This window comes from Acanthochromis polyacanthus, chromosome 14 (genome assembly GCF_021347895.1).
Source record: "Acanthochromis polyacanthus isolate Apoly-LR-REF ecotype Palm Island chromosome 14, KAUST_Apoly_ChrSc, whole genome shotgun sequence".
NCBI classification, from domain to species: domain Eukaryota; kingdom Metazoa; phylum Chordata; class Actinopteri; family Pomacentridae; genus Acanthochromis; species Acanthochromis polyacanthus.
In genome coordinates, this window is record NC_067126.1 from 7,576,194 (window position 1) to 7,590,831 (window position 14,638).

The window sequence follows — 14,638 nt, forward strand, 5'->3', positions numbered from 1 at the left end:
ATTTTGGTGGACAGCTCGCAAAGCATTATGGGGCGGTTGAGTATGACTAGTGTGGTCACCGCGCATACTTAAAATTTTTCCGGATATAGTATACATCTGGGTATTTCTCGCGTACTCAATCTATTCATACTATCCAGTGTGAACGCACTACATACACACGTGGACAAAATTGTTGGTACCCCTCAGTTAAAGAAGGAAAAACCCACAATTCTCACTGAAATCATTTGAAACTCACAAAAGTAACAATAAATAAAAATTTATTGAAAATTAAATAATCAAAATCAGCCATCACTTTTGAATTGTTGATTAACATAATTATTTAAAAAAACAAACTAATGAAACAGGCCTGGACAAAAATGATGGTACCCATAACTTAATATTTTGTTGCACAACCTTTTGAGGCAATCACTGCAATTAAACGATTTCTGTATTTGTCAATGAGCGTTCTGCAGCTGTCAACAGGTATTTTGGCCCACTCCTCATGAGCAAACAGCTCCAGTTGTCTCAGGTTTGATGGGTGTCTTCTCCAAATGGCATGTTTCAGCTCCTTCCACATATGTTCAATGGGATTCAGATCTGGGCTCATAGAAGGCCACTTTAGAATAGTCCAACGCTTTTCTCTCAGCCATTCTTGGGTGTTTTTGGCTGTGTGTTTTGGATCGTTGTCCTGTTGGAAGACCCATGACCTGCGACTGAGACCAAGCTTTCTGACACTAGGCAGCACATTTCTCTCCAGAATGCCTTGATAGTCTTCAGATTTCATCGTACCTTGCACACTTTCAAGACACCCTGTGCCAGATGCAGCAAAGCAGCCCCAAAACATTACTGAGCCTCCTCCATGTTTCACCGTAGGGACAGTGTTCTTTTCTTCGTATGCTTGGTTTTTGAGTCTATGAACATAGAGTTGATGTGCCTTACCAAAAAGCTCCAGTTTGGTCTCATCTGTCCAAAGGACATTCTCCCAGAAGCTTTGTGGCTTGTCAACATGCATTTTTGCAAATTCCAGTCTCGCTTTTTTATGAGTTTTTTTCAGCAGTGGTGTCCTCCTTGGTCGTCTCCCATGAAGTCCACTTTGGCTCAAACAACGACGAATGGTGCGATCTGACACTGATGTACCTTGGCCTTGGAGTTCACCTTTAATTTCTTTGGAGGTTGCTCTGGGCTCTTTGGATACAATTCCAACGATCCGTCTCTTCAATTTGTCATCAATTTTCCTCTTGCGGCCACGTCCAGGGAGGTTGGCTACTGTCCCGTGGGTCTTGAACTTCTGAATAATATGAGCCACTGTTGTCACAGGAACTTCAAGCTGTTTAGAGATGGTCTTATAGCCTTTACCTTTAAGATGTTTGTCTATCATTTTTTTTCGGATGTCCTGGGACAATTCTCTCCTTCGCTTTCTGTTGTCCATGTTCAGTGTGGTACACACCTTTTCACCAAACAGCAGGGTGACTACTTGTCTCCCTTTAAATAGGCAGACTGACTGATTATGAGTTTGGAAACACCTGTGATGTCAATTAAATGACACACCTGAGTTAATCATGTCACTCTGGTCAAATAGTTTTCAATCTTTTATAGAGGTACCATCATTTTTGTCCAGGCCTGTTTCATTAGTTTGTTTTTTTAAATAATTATGTTAATCAACAATTCAAAAGTGATGGCTGTTTTTGATTATTTCATTTTCAATAAATTTTTATTTATTGTTACTTTTGCGAGTTTCAAGTGATTTCAGTGAGAATTGTGGGTTTTTCCTTCTTTAACTGAGGGGTACCAACAATTTTGTCCACGTGTGTACTTATTTTGACGTCACATTTAGTATGAGTAGTACGTTAGTATGCGATTTCGGACACAGCCTCTGTCTCCCTCTGTCTGCTTTCTTTGCACTTGGTCTCTGATTGCTGTCACTTGACACAATCAGCTCAGATTCATTTCACCTGTTTTCCCTTCTGTATTTAAGCCCGGCCATTGTTCTCAGTGGTTGCTGGCTCATCGTCTTGGACTCACCTCGTTCCCGTCTCTGTTCCCTCCTTTCCCCTGGATTTTCTGCTCACAGGGTTACTTGGTTTTTCCCCCGTTTACAGATCGCATTTTGGACTCAGTGATTTTCATTTGGCCTTCAATTTGTTTTGCCGTCTGCCTTAGTTCTGGTTTGTATTTTTCCAGTTTTCCTGTTTAGTTTTAGAAGCCACCTCAGTCTTGTTTTCAGTTAGTTGTTTTGTTTAAATAAACCTTTTTATATAACGATAGGCCATCTGTCTATTGTGTCTGCACCTGGCTTCACCACCTCACATCTCCCTGACACCAGTTGTATTACTGCTTCCGTCAGGAAGAAAAACTGTCACTTGCTGCTGAGAGACAACTGGTCAGGATGGTCAAGAGTCAACCAAGAATCATTAAAAAGCAGGTCTGAATGATTGAGAAGCTGCTGGAACACAGCTGTCGGTGTCCACAGGGTTTTACATCAACATGAGCTGAGAGGATCTATGAAGATGGAAGTTCGTTCTCTAGAAGCAGAACCTTGAATGAATGTTTTTATTTTGGACATGTGAGAAAAAAATAAAATTCAAAACAAAATAAAGCACAACACAACAAATAAACAGAACAAAGCAAAAAAACAATCACCCAACATTTTCAAAATGGAGTAGGATGAGGCATATGCTTATTTACCTCTTCTCCGTATCGACCATCAGTCACTCAGTACCCCACTCCCATTTATGTACATATTTACAAACAAAAGAAAATAATATAAATGTCACGGTTGTAGTGGCAAACCCAAGCGGAGAACATACAGACTCACAGCAGGATAGTTTGAAACAGGAAATCAGATTGTTAATACAAACAACAGGAGGGAATGTGTGAATTAACCTAGGAGCTGTATGACTAGGACCAAAACTAAAGAGATATAAACTAACTAAACTTACAACAGGGGCAGAACGGGAGGAAAGCTGGCTCCCAGGGAGCGACAGTCCAGAGGCGTCTGGAGCTGATGAGCGGCGGAGAGCGGCTGGTGGTTCTGGGGAAACGGCCGGGTGGAACCCGATCCTCCTGGGAGTGTTAGGCTGGAGGGCGGAGGCAGGCAGGATCCGAAACCTCTTCCAGAGGTGAATATAGGGGTTTCTGGGGCGGACGGGGAAAACCAGGCAGCACGGCCAGCGGAAACTGTGGGCAGAGGAGAGCACAGGTCAGGTACAGCACAAGAGCTCAGAGCAGAACTGTGAATGAGCCAAAAGACTAACAGCTGAAGCGACTATCTGGCAGGGTGTGGAACGTATTGCTGGTTTTTATTGTGGAGATGAGAGATAGGTGTGCTGTGCTGCAGCTGCCAAGAGTTCTGCTGATGAGTGAAGAGGTTGATAGGATATTGAAGCCTCATGAGGCATTGAACCACTTGAGCCAATTGGTTCGAGAAAGGGTTCATTTCTTGAAGCTTCATGAGCACACGAAACCACCTACTGGTCAAGTGTATAATCACATGCAGCTGTATCTGAACCAATGCCTGATGCATTGAATCATTGTTCATTATGGCTGTTGGGAATGACTATGAAAAACAAAACAATGTATGATCAAATCATTTCTATAGATAAATGATCACATTTGTGTATAATAAAATATATTTTCATGTATTCTGTGTGTGTAAATTTCCCCAAAATGGTAGCATCATATAATGTAGCAGGTTGTGTAATAATGTCTTTCTGTCACCTTAGGAAAATGGCATGGCCTTATGCAGGCAGAGGACAATGAAAGTGCTTGTGGAACTAGGAAGATTGTACTGAATATGCTTGTGTAACTTAGACAAGGATGTACAGGAAAGGGGAGATTTTATTCATTTTATTCAGAAGTAACAGGTTTTCAACAGTTTCTGGTTTTAAACGACTCCTTTTTTTTTTACACACACAATAAACACCTCACCTTTGAATAAAATAAGAAACGGTGAAAAATACAGTTCTTGATAAGCAAACCTAATGTGTCTGTAATAATGTTAGATTTAGCTTACCTTATTAGGAGTTAAAAAATCAAAATGTTCCCACACAGGGGAAATTTTCCACTTCCTGGGTGGCTCCTTCCTATCACTTATCTTTCTCTTCTCACTCCCCTAAATCTCCAAACTATCTCTCTCTCTCTCTAAACTCTCCAAACCATATACAAACTATATAAACAGTATCCAAACTAGTATCCAGACTATCAAAACTCTATCCAAACTATCCAAACTCTCAACTGACCACAACTCTCTATCAAAACCCACATTTTGAACGGAGCCTGAGGGGTTTATTCTGCTGTCAGACCTCACGGCAAAATCTGAACCATTTTCCGAAGCTGTCACGTGGTTCAGCCAGGGAACGAGGCTTCGGACGTCATCGTTTTTGGCTCCTCCCCTAAATGAAGCAAGCCTCGATACGTGCTTCGTGGAAACGCCCCCTCCATTACTCGACACACGCTTCAAAGCCTTGGCACATCTCGTAACATCACTACTGAAGAGGAAGCCCTGACGATAAATAAACAAACATTGAATATTTTCTATACTATTCCTTTGTACATACCCTTGTAATGTTGGTTAACTTATTATTACATTTTTTATATTTATCTTCTGCTTCTTTAGCTCTTTAATTCTCTGTAGAGTGTATTTTTCTTTTTACAAACATTCTGTAATCCCTTCGTCATCCATGGTCAATCTGTGTATTTTTGTGCTCTGTTATATTGTTTAATTGGACAATTTTTAATCATATAATGATGTGAATGTTCTTAAAGTGTGATATGCGTTATCTATATGTTTTTCTTTATAAACAGTTTCCCAGTTTAGTGTGATTAAGTCATCCTTTAATGCATTCATGGTTTCCTCTGTCCTCACTCATCTGTGATTGCGTTTTTCCTCAGGGTGATTTTTTTCTGTAGTTGCTGTTCGTGCACTGTAAACTCTGGTATTGATCACTGATGTTGTTGATTTATAGTCCGCTCACTGTATTGTATTCAGTGTCTTTGGTGAATGTGTTGTCAATTATTGTGGCACTGTGACGTGACTCTGCTGGGTCTGGCAATTTTTGGACATATATTGTTTTGATACATTTGTCAGTCACTTTATGCTTATTTGGCTTCAGCATGTCAATGCTGTAATCACTACAGATGAAAAAAACTTTTTGATTTACTTTAAAAAACATTTCTTCCACCGAGTCCTTAATTGCTTTGACATTTGAGCCTGGTGCTCCATATATAAAACTTATCACATTTTTCTTTTTTTCGTTACAAATTTCAATTTTTATACATTCTAATAAGTTGTCAATAACAGTTGCCATATTACTACCTTATAATTCTAGTCGTTGTTCACAGATAAGGTCACACTTCCCTCACTCATGTTCTTTCTGTTTATATAATTGAATTCATAACCATGCATTTCAAAGTCCACTCCTTTATCAGAATGAATCCCCATTTCTGATGTTGCAATTGCTTTGAATGGTTTTGTAAATTCACTTAAATATTCTTTGATATTATTGTGCCTTAATACAGGCTTCTATTACTGAAATGCAATATTGATAATTTGTCATCTGTTTTTATGTTCTATTTGTATTGTTAATTTGTACAGTAGCAGCAGGTGTCATTGATTTAATAGTAAAAATTATTGTCTGGGTCGATGTCAGTTTAATGGATACTTTGCAGCTTGTCATCCATGTCTTTTGAATTTTTTGCTGTTGTTTCAGATAGTGCTTTTCTGGTGATGTCAGCATTTTGTTTTGTCAGATGTTCATGAAGATGTTTGATCCTTTCAGCTTCCTTCCTTGTTTTAACAGTGCAGTTTTGTGTTTTCTGTTGAAACACTTCATGATGATGGCTGGTAGGCTTGTTACGATACTAGAATTTCAACTTCAATTGACCCTTTGCGTGTGACGTCACGCTTCGTATAGGAACGCCCCCGCTGTCTGAGTGGACGTCAACACGGAGCCGCCTGTCTTCCCACCAAACACAAATCTCTTGTAAAGAAAACAACCGTAGGCTATTTTGCTTGGGTTTTATCCACTTCACAAAAATGGTAATCGCTTGCTGTGCTGTCGGCTGCACAAATAGGCAGGGGTGCAAGCAAAACTTGTCTTTTTATCGGATACCTCTTGATAAAGACAGACGACGAAGATGGATAGCAACTATCAATCGGAAGAACTGGCAGCCGTCAAAATATTCAAGAATTTGCAGCGAACACTTTGTACAAGGTAAGAAGATTAACACTTACAGTTTACACAAGATATAAAATGCAAAAAAAGTTAAGCAACTTTCAGGAAAATACTTCCTGATCGTTATCACCAACAAATACCCAACACTTTAGACTGCTAACTTAGCTAGCTAAATTAGCTTGCTAATTCCTTCATCATCTATGTTCATATCCCCAAGTACATTTGATCTATTTTTGGGGAGAAACGATTTGGAGAACGTTTACTTCATGTACCTTATCAATATTGACTGAATATTGATAAGATATGTACACTTCATAAAAAAATAACTAAACTTAACCTTGTACAAATTTAAAGAACAAAAATATTGCCTGCCATACTGTTGAATGTGTCGTGGAAAACAAATGATCCGAGGCAATGATTAAATAAAAATCCTTTGTTGAAACGTTTTCATTTCAATACAGAATTTTTATTTAATCAGAGTGCCTCGGATCATCTATTTGCCACAACACAAACAACAGTATGGCAAGGTTTTTTGTTTTTTCATTTGCATTCGATCCCAATTGAGCACCTTAATTGGTCTCAACTCAAACACTTTTGCTCACTCTTGTACAGATTTGTTTGTTTTTTTCAATATATGTCATACAATTATGACAATGCACAGGTTGTGATCGTTGTACAGAACCTTTGCTGATATTACCTTTGTTGACTTATTTATTCCAGGAAAAAAGAGCGAGGACCCCTTGTCCCCTGATTATGTGCCATCAATTTTTGCCCATACCAAGTCCCCAGCAAAAAGACGTGCTCAGGACATTGTCAAGAAATATGACTTGCGACAAAAACTGAAGAAAAAAAAGCTGCAGATGTCATCAAGAAATGAAGCTGCCAGGACGCTCCTCAGTCTCTCAACCACAGTACCTGAGTTTGAAGAGGACACTGAAAATGCAGTGGCAGTGTGCGACAACATTTCAAATGAGATTATGTGCCAAACCAGCCTCAGCGGAGAAGACATTGAGATTCTTCAACAAGAGTGTCAACTTTTGCGTAGTGAGACATTTGAACTTAAAGAGAAGCTAGACTTGGACTTCTTTCAACAAAAAAGCCTTGAAAACCTAGACAAACTAAAAACACTCACTGGACTACACAGTTATGACGTGTTCATGGCCATTTTTGACCTTGTAAAGCCATTTCTCAAAGACACGTCACACCTGACAGGTTTCCAGCAGCTACTCATTACAATAATGCGTCTCAAAGAAAATTTAACTGCATCATTTTTATCTTATCTTTTTGGTGTTCATACTTCAACTGTGTCAAGAGTTTTTACTTATGTGATTAATGTTCTGAATGAGATCTTAGTTCCAGCTTGTGTATTGTGGCCCAAGAGGGAGCACGTCCAAACATCTATGCCAATGTGCTTCAGAAAGTCCTTCAAACATTGCATGTCAGTTATTGATTGTTTTGAGATATTTATTGATAAACCAAAAGATTTAAAGGCAAGGGCTCAAACATATTCTCAATATAAATCCCACAACACCATGAAATATCTGATCAGCATCACTCCACAAGGTGTCATCTCTTTCATCTCAAAGGGCTGGGGAGGAAGAAGTACAGATGCCCACATTACAGCTAACAGTGGCTTTTTGGATCACCTTCAGCCTGGAGATGTAGTCCTTGCCGACCGTGGTTTCACCATCCAGAACCAAGTTGGCCTGTACTGTGCAAAGGTTGAAATCCCTGCGTTCACACGAGGCAAAAAACAACTGGGCGCAGCTGAGCTGGAAGACACCAGGAGACTTGCAGCAGTCCGCATCCACGTCGAGAGGGTCATTGGCCAAGCTCGCTCCAAGTACAAGATGCTGAAGGGACCGGTGCCCATTAGTCTCCTCTCCACTGATGATACAGACTACACTACTCTGGACAAAATAGTGAGAGTAGCGTGTGCCCTTACAAATCTGTGCCCCTCTGTTGTGCCAACTGATTAACTGGTGTGTTCAATTTCCACATATGTGATGAACAGTAATGATGCATTTCAAGAAAGTAATTTAAAGCAACTTTATTTGACTGTTGCCACTTTACACTTGTCAATGTAACAAACAGTGAAATAAAATATATATATATATATATTTTTTTGTGTTTATTAATCAAAAACAGATGATCATTTCAAAAGATAATTACAGATGTATTTATGTAGTCAATGGAATTCTTTGAATCCTTTAAAACATTGCAGTAAAAAACTTGATTCAACTTTTTGTTTGTCATCTCCTAAATTAAAAATATTCCCAGACATACCTAAAATGTGCTAAGGGGTTCTGATTAGCAGTGGTGGAAAGTAACATTTCACTTGTACTTACTACAGAAATTAAATAGTTCTTTGGTGTATGTGTACTTTTACTTGCAATTGCATACAATTTAGGGCAGGTAATTGTAATTAGTTACTTTTGAAATTGTATAATATTTTTCACTTCAAACAAAAAATGTGCAGCCTAAAAACAGAACTGATAAAAAGAATGAACAATGCTGCTGAATTGTTTGTTCAAGTGGTTTCACCCCTCCTCCAATCCTTCCACTGACTCTGTGCTCTCAGTGATATCTGATAGTAATTTTTCTGGACATGTATATTTTTGGCCAGTAGTTCAGGTAAAATGGCTGACCTGAAGAACATTTCTACCTTCTCAACTTCTCCTGTAAAGAAATCAACATTCGGCTCAATCCTCTGTAAGAAATAGTCTGATTCAGACCACACCATAAAGTCACAGTACTTTCGCTCAGTCACAAACAATTGAGCTTGCACCTGGTAGTAGTAGGCATGGTCTCTGCTGAGTGTGTAGAACCCATTTGTGCTGTCAATGCAGAAGTTCTTTTTATTTGTAGCACCAAGGATTCCTGAATCTTTGGCACAATGTGGACATTTTATCTCCAGAACACCATTTCCGCAGCAGGTGCAGGAGAGTAGTGCATCAGGAGAAGCTCCGAGGTAGGGTCGGCTGGGGTTGATGTGCAGTCCAGAGTCGCAAACTCTCATGTCCTGGTGCTGTAGTGCAGCGATGTCTTCATACACCTTCCTGGCTGTCTTCTCATGTTCACACCCCCATCTGGGAAAAAAAAAGATATATGTATATCAAGTGTTACTTCTTCACAGGAAACTTTTCATTAGCTTTAATCTGAGATTTCCCTATATATTCAAAGCTCCACATGTTTTCTTTCCTCAAAGAATTATAAATGCACTCATTCAGATTTAATTTGATAAATGTTTGTATGTTTGACACACATGCCTTGTTGCCACCGTAGAAAAGCGGCTCTGGTCGGGGTAACATATTTGTCTAATTAAAGATTTGGAGGGATTGGAAGGATCTGTTCTTGCTGCTGACTTGAACCTCGATGCAGTCACCCTGCCAGCTCTCATGTCAAACCATAGCCTGGACTGTCCCTGTTGTCGTGTTTCTTCCTCAACTTTTACTGCCTATAACATTTAAAAAGCATTACCATAATGTAATGACTTTTTTGTTATGTGTAAAATCAGATGTAAAATTACCTGTTCTAGTGTGACTCCCATCTTCGTGAATACCTCATCACATTTCATCATTAGGTCAGAGGCAGACAGCTTACGGTTATGAGGGTTGTATAATTCTGTCAGAGGCTGAGGCAATTTTAGAGAGATCACTTTTGGCTGGAACTGGTCACAGTACCCTGGTAATATGCTCAGGAGTCCACTCTTCTCTGATGCAGTTGAGGCTGCTCCATCCAGATCCTTGTAGAATTTTTCAGTTGCATCCATAGACACTTTTATTTTCTTTGCATGTCGTTTTTTATAGGATTTGTTGCTTTTGTTGTTATGTTTCTTTAAGGGATTTGAGAAATCAATCCCTGTGGCTTCTTCATAAAGTGCTTTACCCGCTTTTACTGGAGGAAGACCCCATTGCCTTGGTCCATCAGTGCAACTTTTTTCTTCCAGGCGTTTTACAGCAGAATCAAGGGCGTAGAGAAGAGCAGCAATGTGAGAGCACACCTCTCCCAGACCTGCTTTACATGTGCAGTGGCCACAAGTTACAGTCCCATCTTTCTTCAAAGATACCCATGGCTTTAAAGGTGCTTCAGACAGGGATTGGCTATGATGAACCTGAAATGACAAATGTTAATGTAAGAGGTTTAGTGGTAAATAACTTACATTTCACTAAGTTGGGCTTTTGCTGTGTGTGACAGTGGTGGAAAAAATACTTAAGTACAAAACAGAAGCAATACATTCCCCTAAGTTCAAATAAAAGTATCAAGTTAATCGTATCAGATTTCAAAACTACTCAGAGAGTAAAAAAATAAAGTACTCTGCACACCCCTAAACTAAACCAGGAAGAAATTATGTATAATTCATAAACCAGAGCTATAACTAAACAAGACTGCAATTGAAATCAATCAAAATGAAATGAACCAACGAAGTTTTAGATCGGACTAAACCAGGACTAAAGCTTGACTAAAGATGGCATAAACAGTCAGCACAAAACTGAACTTAATACCAATAATAACTAAGACACTTTTTATCTAGCTTAAATGGTAAAGACTAATAAAGAGTGAGAGATTCACTTGAAACGTTGCTGCTGTAACAAATCTGTGTCCAGTTGTCTGTTTAAAGTCTTTTTTCACTATGGAGAACTGTTCCTGGACTTCAAATCTAAAAAGTAGTAGAGTATGATACTGGCTAATGTAATAAAGTAAATGTAAAAAGGATTCTTCATAAGAAGCATTGATGTGAAATAAAACTACTAAGAATTTGTACTTTTCACTTGAACTAGAACTTTTTACTTGGTCACTTTCCACCACTGGAGTGTAGTAGTGCATGTCAAAAGTTAAAAAACAGTAACTAAAATAACACCTCAGCTGTACGCTCAAATAAAGTAAATACTTTATGTGTCTTACTTTATGTGAGCGTACAGCTGAGGTGTTATTTTAGTGACTAAATATGTAAACACATTCATTTGAAAGCATTAGCTTTCAAATGAAGCTAAAGGAGCTAGCTAGCTTACCTTAGCCATGATGAGGTACTGTGTTCCCCCGGAGTAAGCGTAGCATTTTGTCCCGGTGACCCAACCAGCAACAAAAAACTGGTAAGCATCCAGGCTTTTGTACGCTTTTAAATCTGCACCAGTGTAAGGGGATACAGCATTTATCACATAATGATATAAGTCGTGTGGCGTAAATTCCGGCAAAACCGGCGAGTTGATCAAATCCTCAAACACAAGAGGAGGGAGAAGATAGGGGTCCGTTTCTAAGCCTGCTAATTCTAATTTCTGTACATATCGATCTCTGTGAACTCCTGCTAAGTGGGCAACTTCCAACGACAGTTGAGCTGGAGATGAACTGGTAGAAGCCATGACGATTAGAGGAAAAAATATTGCTAAAAACAATAGCGGTCGCTACTTTTTCCTTCTGCTGCCATATTTCCGTATCTTGCTTCCGACGTCCACTCGCGCTGGATCACGTGACCTTGTGACGTAGGTGCAAAGGGTCAATACCGATTAGGGTTGCCAACTCCCTGAAAAATAAATAAGGGACACCTCGCTGGCAGGGCTGGCCGACCCGATTGCCTTCACCCCTCCCAGGGCACTTAGCAAACCCTACTGTGTGAGGGAATGACCTAATGACTCCCATAATGAGGTTATGTTATTTACAATTTACCTCCTGCTACAAGAGTGTACTGATGGTTTAAGAAAAACACTAAAACAGAATTTGATTTTCATGTTTTAGTGGGAAAAAACTATGAAATTGATATTTTTTGCAGCTTTTATTTAATTGGGCAGGGCAGTTCTCTCTCTGGGAACAAAGTGGCTGCTTATAGACCCCTTCAGAGCCTACGTCATCAACAAGCTGTGTGCGCATCATGGAGCTGGAAGTACTGCTTCATCTCATTTACCTGGCATTGTTCGCACCGCATGAAGTAGCAAAACTAAAAGGTAACACTGAACTATCGGCATCATAATGTTAGGTTGTTGTGTTTTTGGTTGTATGAACTGAAATACTCAAGAAGAACTTAAGTTCTACCGCATACCAAGGGGCTCTCGGCTAGGGTTGCCAACTTTCTCACAACTAAATAAGGGACTGGTGCACAGTGCCACTAAAAAACATCCTCTCAACTCTCTATCGTAACTATCAGGTAGCGATACTCCTTCCTGTTCAGTGCTAAAGTTATTGATCTACATAAGCAGCACATGGCTAATTGAATATTCATGAGCTAAGCACGGTGGAGCCGGTTAGCATTCTAAAGGCTATCCAGGCTCGCAGCGGTGAAGACGTAAAGCTGATGGAGGGATTAAAAACAAAGGGACAGCACAAAACTACCAACAAACGGAGGACAACACCTAACTATTACTGGACCAGAGGACAACACCTAACTATTACTGAACCGGAGGAGCCATTTTTCACGGCTGGATGTTTAAGTTTAAGATGAACAGCGGCTGCAGCTAAATTCATTGGCTTATGAAGATCATAAGATCGTCAATGGGTGAGCGACACAGTTCATTTAAAATGCAGAGTTTGTGTTGGTGTTTTGTTTGGAGGATATGTGGCTGTGAGCTGCTAATCAGAGTTTAAATGCTATGGGCTAACTGGGAGTTTACTCTGGCTACTGGTGACTTAATGTGTGAAATGAAACCAAAGACAGATATGAAGCAGATTGTCATGCTGAATGATCTATTCTATCAACTTGCAAGCAAATAGATGGAATTATGACTTTTCCAGTCATTTTGGAGTTGTGTTTGTGTGTGATCTGTGTTCACAGACTGGCTGTAGAAACAGGACGGTCAGCTCAGGCTGAGGTTTGGTTTGTTATCGTCTTAAACTCTGGTAAACTAAAATATGTGGCTCCAGCCTTGTTTTTGTGAGACATGATGCTGGATCAGTGTTCGTGTTTCTGTTTTGTTGCCGTTGATTATGCCCGGTAGTTGTTATTGACTGAATTCTGGAGTGTGCTCAGCTGCCAGAGTGTAGCGTGAGCTCTAGACCTATATATTTGATGGTACTCTTGTGGTTCTGTAACGTTTTGATTACAAGCATATCTGCCGCTGTCTCAGCAGGCAGCATTTAGGAGTAGACGCGCTGTTACACCACAGTAATGACGGAGCCCACAAATACGGGACAGTTGAGGTCCCGTATGAGACAAATCAATTTAGCCCAATTTACGGGACGTCCCGGCTAATACGGGACAGTTGGCAACCCTAATACCGATACCCAGTTCAGTATCGATACTCGAAACCATTTCGATACCACAAGGAACAAATTAAAGCATAGGCTTTTGTACTTTGCTGTAAAACCATTTTTTTATTGGGAAAAACTTCTGTATCATTAATATAATATTTTTTAAAAGATGTATGAGGTAGTGCAAAACAAAACAGTATGTCAGTTGTTTTGTTGCATGGTATAATGCAGGCATTTCAGTGCTCATGAAATGATTATGTGAGGGAAGGTCATACCTAGGATTTAGCTGTTTAAGAAGTTGTTTGAACCCAGTTTTCTCTACTGTGTAAATGGGGACCATATCCATGCACAAATACTCTGTCACAGCCTGTTTATTTTCTTTGCTTCTCGTGACTTTGGATCATAATGTCTTTGCTGGTCAAACACTGCTGTTAGCGAAGGCTGTTTGTGTTTTGGTGTCGCTGCAGCCGGTCGACTGCCTGCACTCTCAGCGTCACTCTGGAGCTATAAGAGAAACATCCCACTTAGCAGACGCAAATACGTTTGTATCTCTTTAAATTAAAGCAGTCAATTAGGATTACTCGGGCTGTGGGCATGCCTGCTAACGTTGGCAAAAAGCCCCATGGAACGTTATGTTTTGGACTAGCACTAGCTAGCTAGCTTAGTCGGCTAATGCCCTGGCAACGTTACATTGCCGTTTAGGATGTAAATACAACTCAGTTCAATCATGATCAAACAGGAGCTTACCTCACGAAATTCCTTAAACAGACTGGGATGTCGGTCTTTAAGCACTTCTACTCTTTTCCCTGTCGACCAGGACTGGCCGCGGAGGCTCTGCTACGACACTTGCCATGGTTATATTTCTTCATTCCATTGTGTTTTGTGTAGTAGCGAGACATGAACAAGCCTGGACATGCGGTGAGTTCGGAGGGGGGGGCGCGTGGACTGTAGCGGGAGCAGCAGACCATAGGAGCAGAGTATCGATAGTATCGATACTACGGCAAGCTAGTATCGTATCCGTTTACAATGTTTAGGATCGAGTAAGTACCGAAGTATCGATATTTTTGACAAGCCTAATGGCTAGTGTGTCTTTTTTCTCCACAGCAGGGTGTGATATGCCTCAGTGTTGTTACAGTCAACCTCAGTCCCTTTCGATTGAAGGAAGGCAGGCCCTTGTTGCTCCATGGAAGATACATCCTGCTCACTGGGCTTCCCCCGTTGTCAGCAGTCACAGCCCGAGCTTATGACCAGAGTTTGATGTGGAGCCCTGTCACAATCACATTGTTCATCCTGGAGTACTGCTCCAA

At 40.2% G+C, this 14,638-nt stretch overlaps 3 protein-coding genes across 3 annotated transcripts in view; 2 read left to right on the forward strand and 1 right to left on the reverse strand.

Annotated features, from left to right (window-relative positions):
* Window positions 1-14,638, forward strand: part of LOC110959563 (succinate--CoA ligase [ADP-forming] subunit beta, mitochondrial) — a 333,454-nt gene that overhangs the window by 201,498 nt on the left and 117,318 nt on the right. The window lies entirely within an intron of this gene.
* On the forward strand, window positions 5,862-8,268 carry LOC127537097 (uncharacterized). The gene is made up of 2 exons (XM_051958844.1): window positions 5,862-6,191; window positions 6,873-8,268. The coding sequence occupies exons 1-2, from the start codon at window positions 6,014-6,016 to the stop codon at window positions 8,129-8,131; spliced, it is 1,437 nt and encodes a 478-aa protein (XP_051814804.1). The 5' UTR covers window positions 5,862-6,013; the 3' UTR covers window positions 8,132-8,268.
* LOC110972012 (uncharacterized) lies at window positions 8,188-11,675 on the reverse strand. The gene is made up of 3 exons (XM_022222424.2): window positions 11,165-11,675; window positions 9,682-10,266; window positions 8,188-9,241 (listed from the first exon to the last, which is right to left on the reverse strand). The coding sequence occupies exons 1-3, from the start codon at window positions 11,510-11,512 to the stop codon at window positions 9,230-9,232; spliced, it is 945 nt and encodes a 314-aa protein (XP_022078116.1). The 5' UTR covers window positions 11,513-11,675; the 3' UTR covers window positions 8,188-9,229.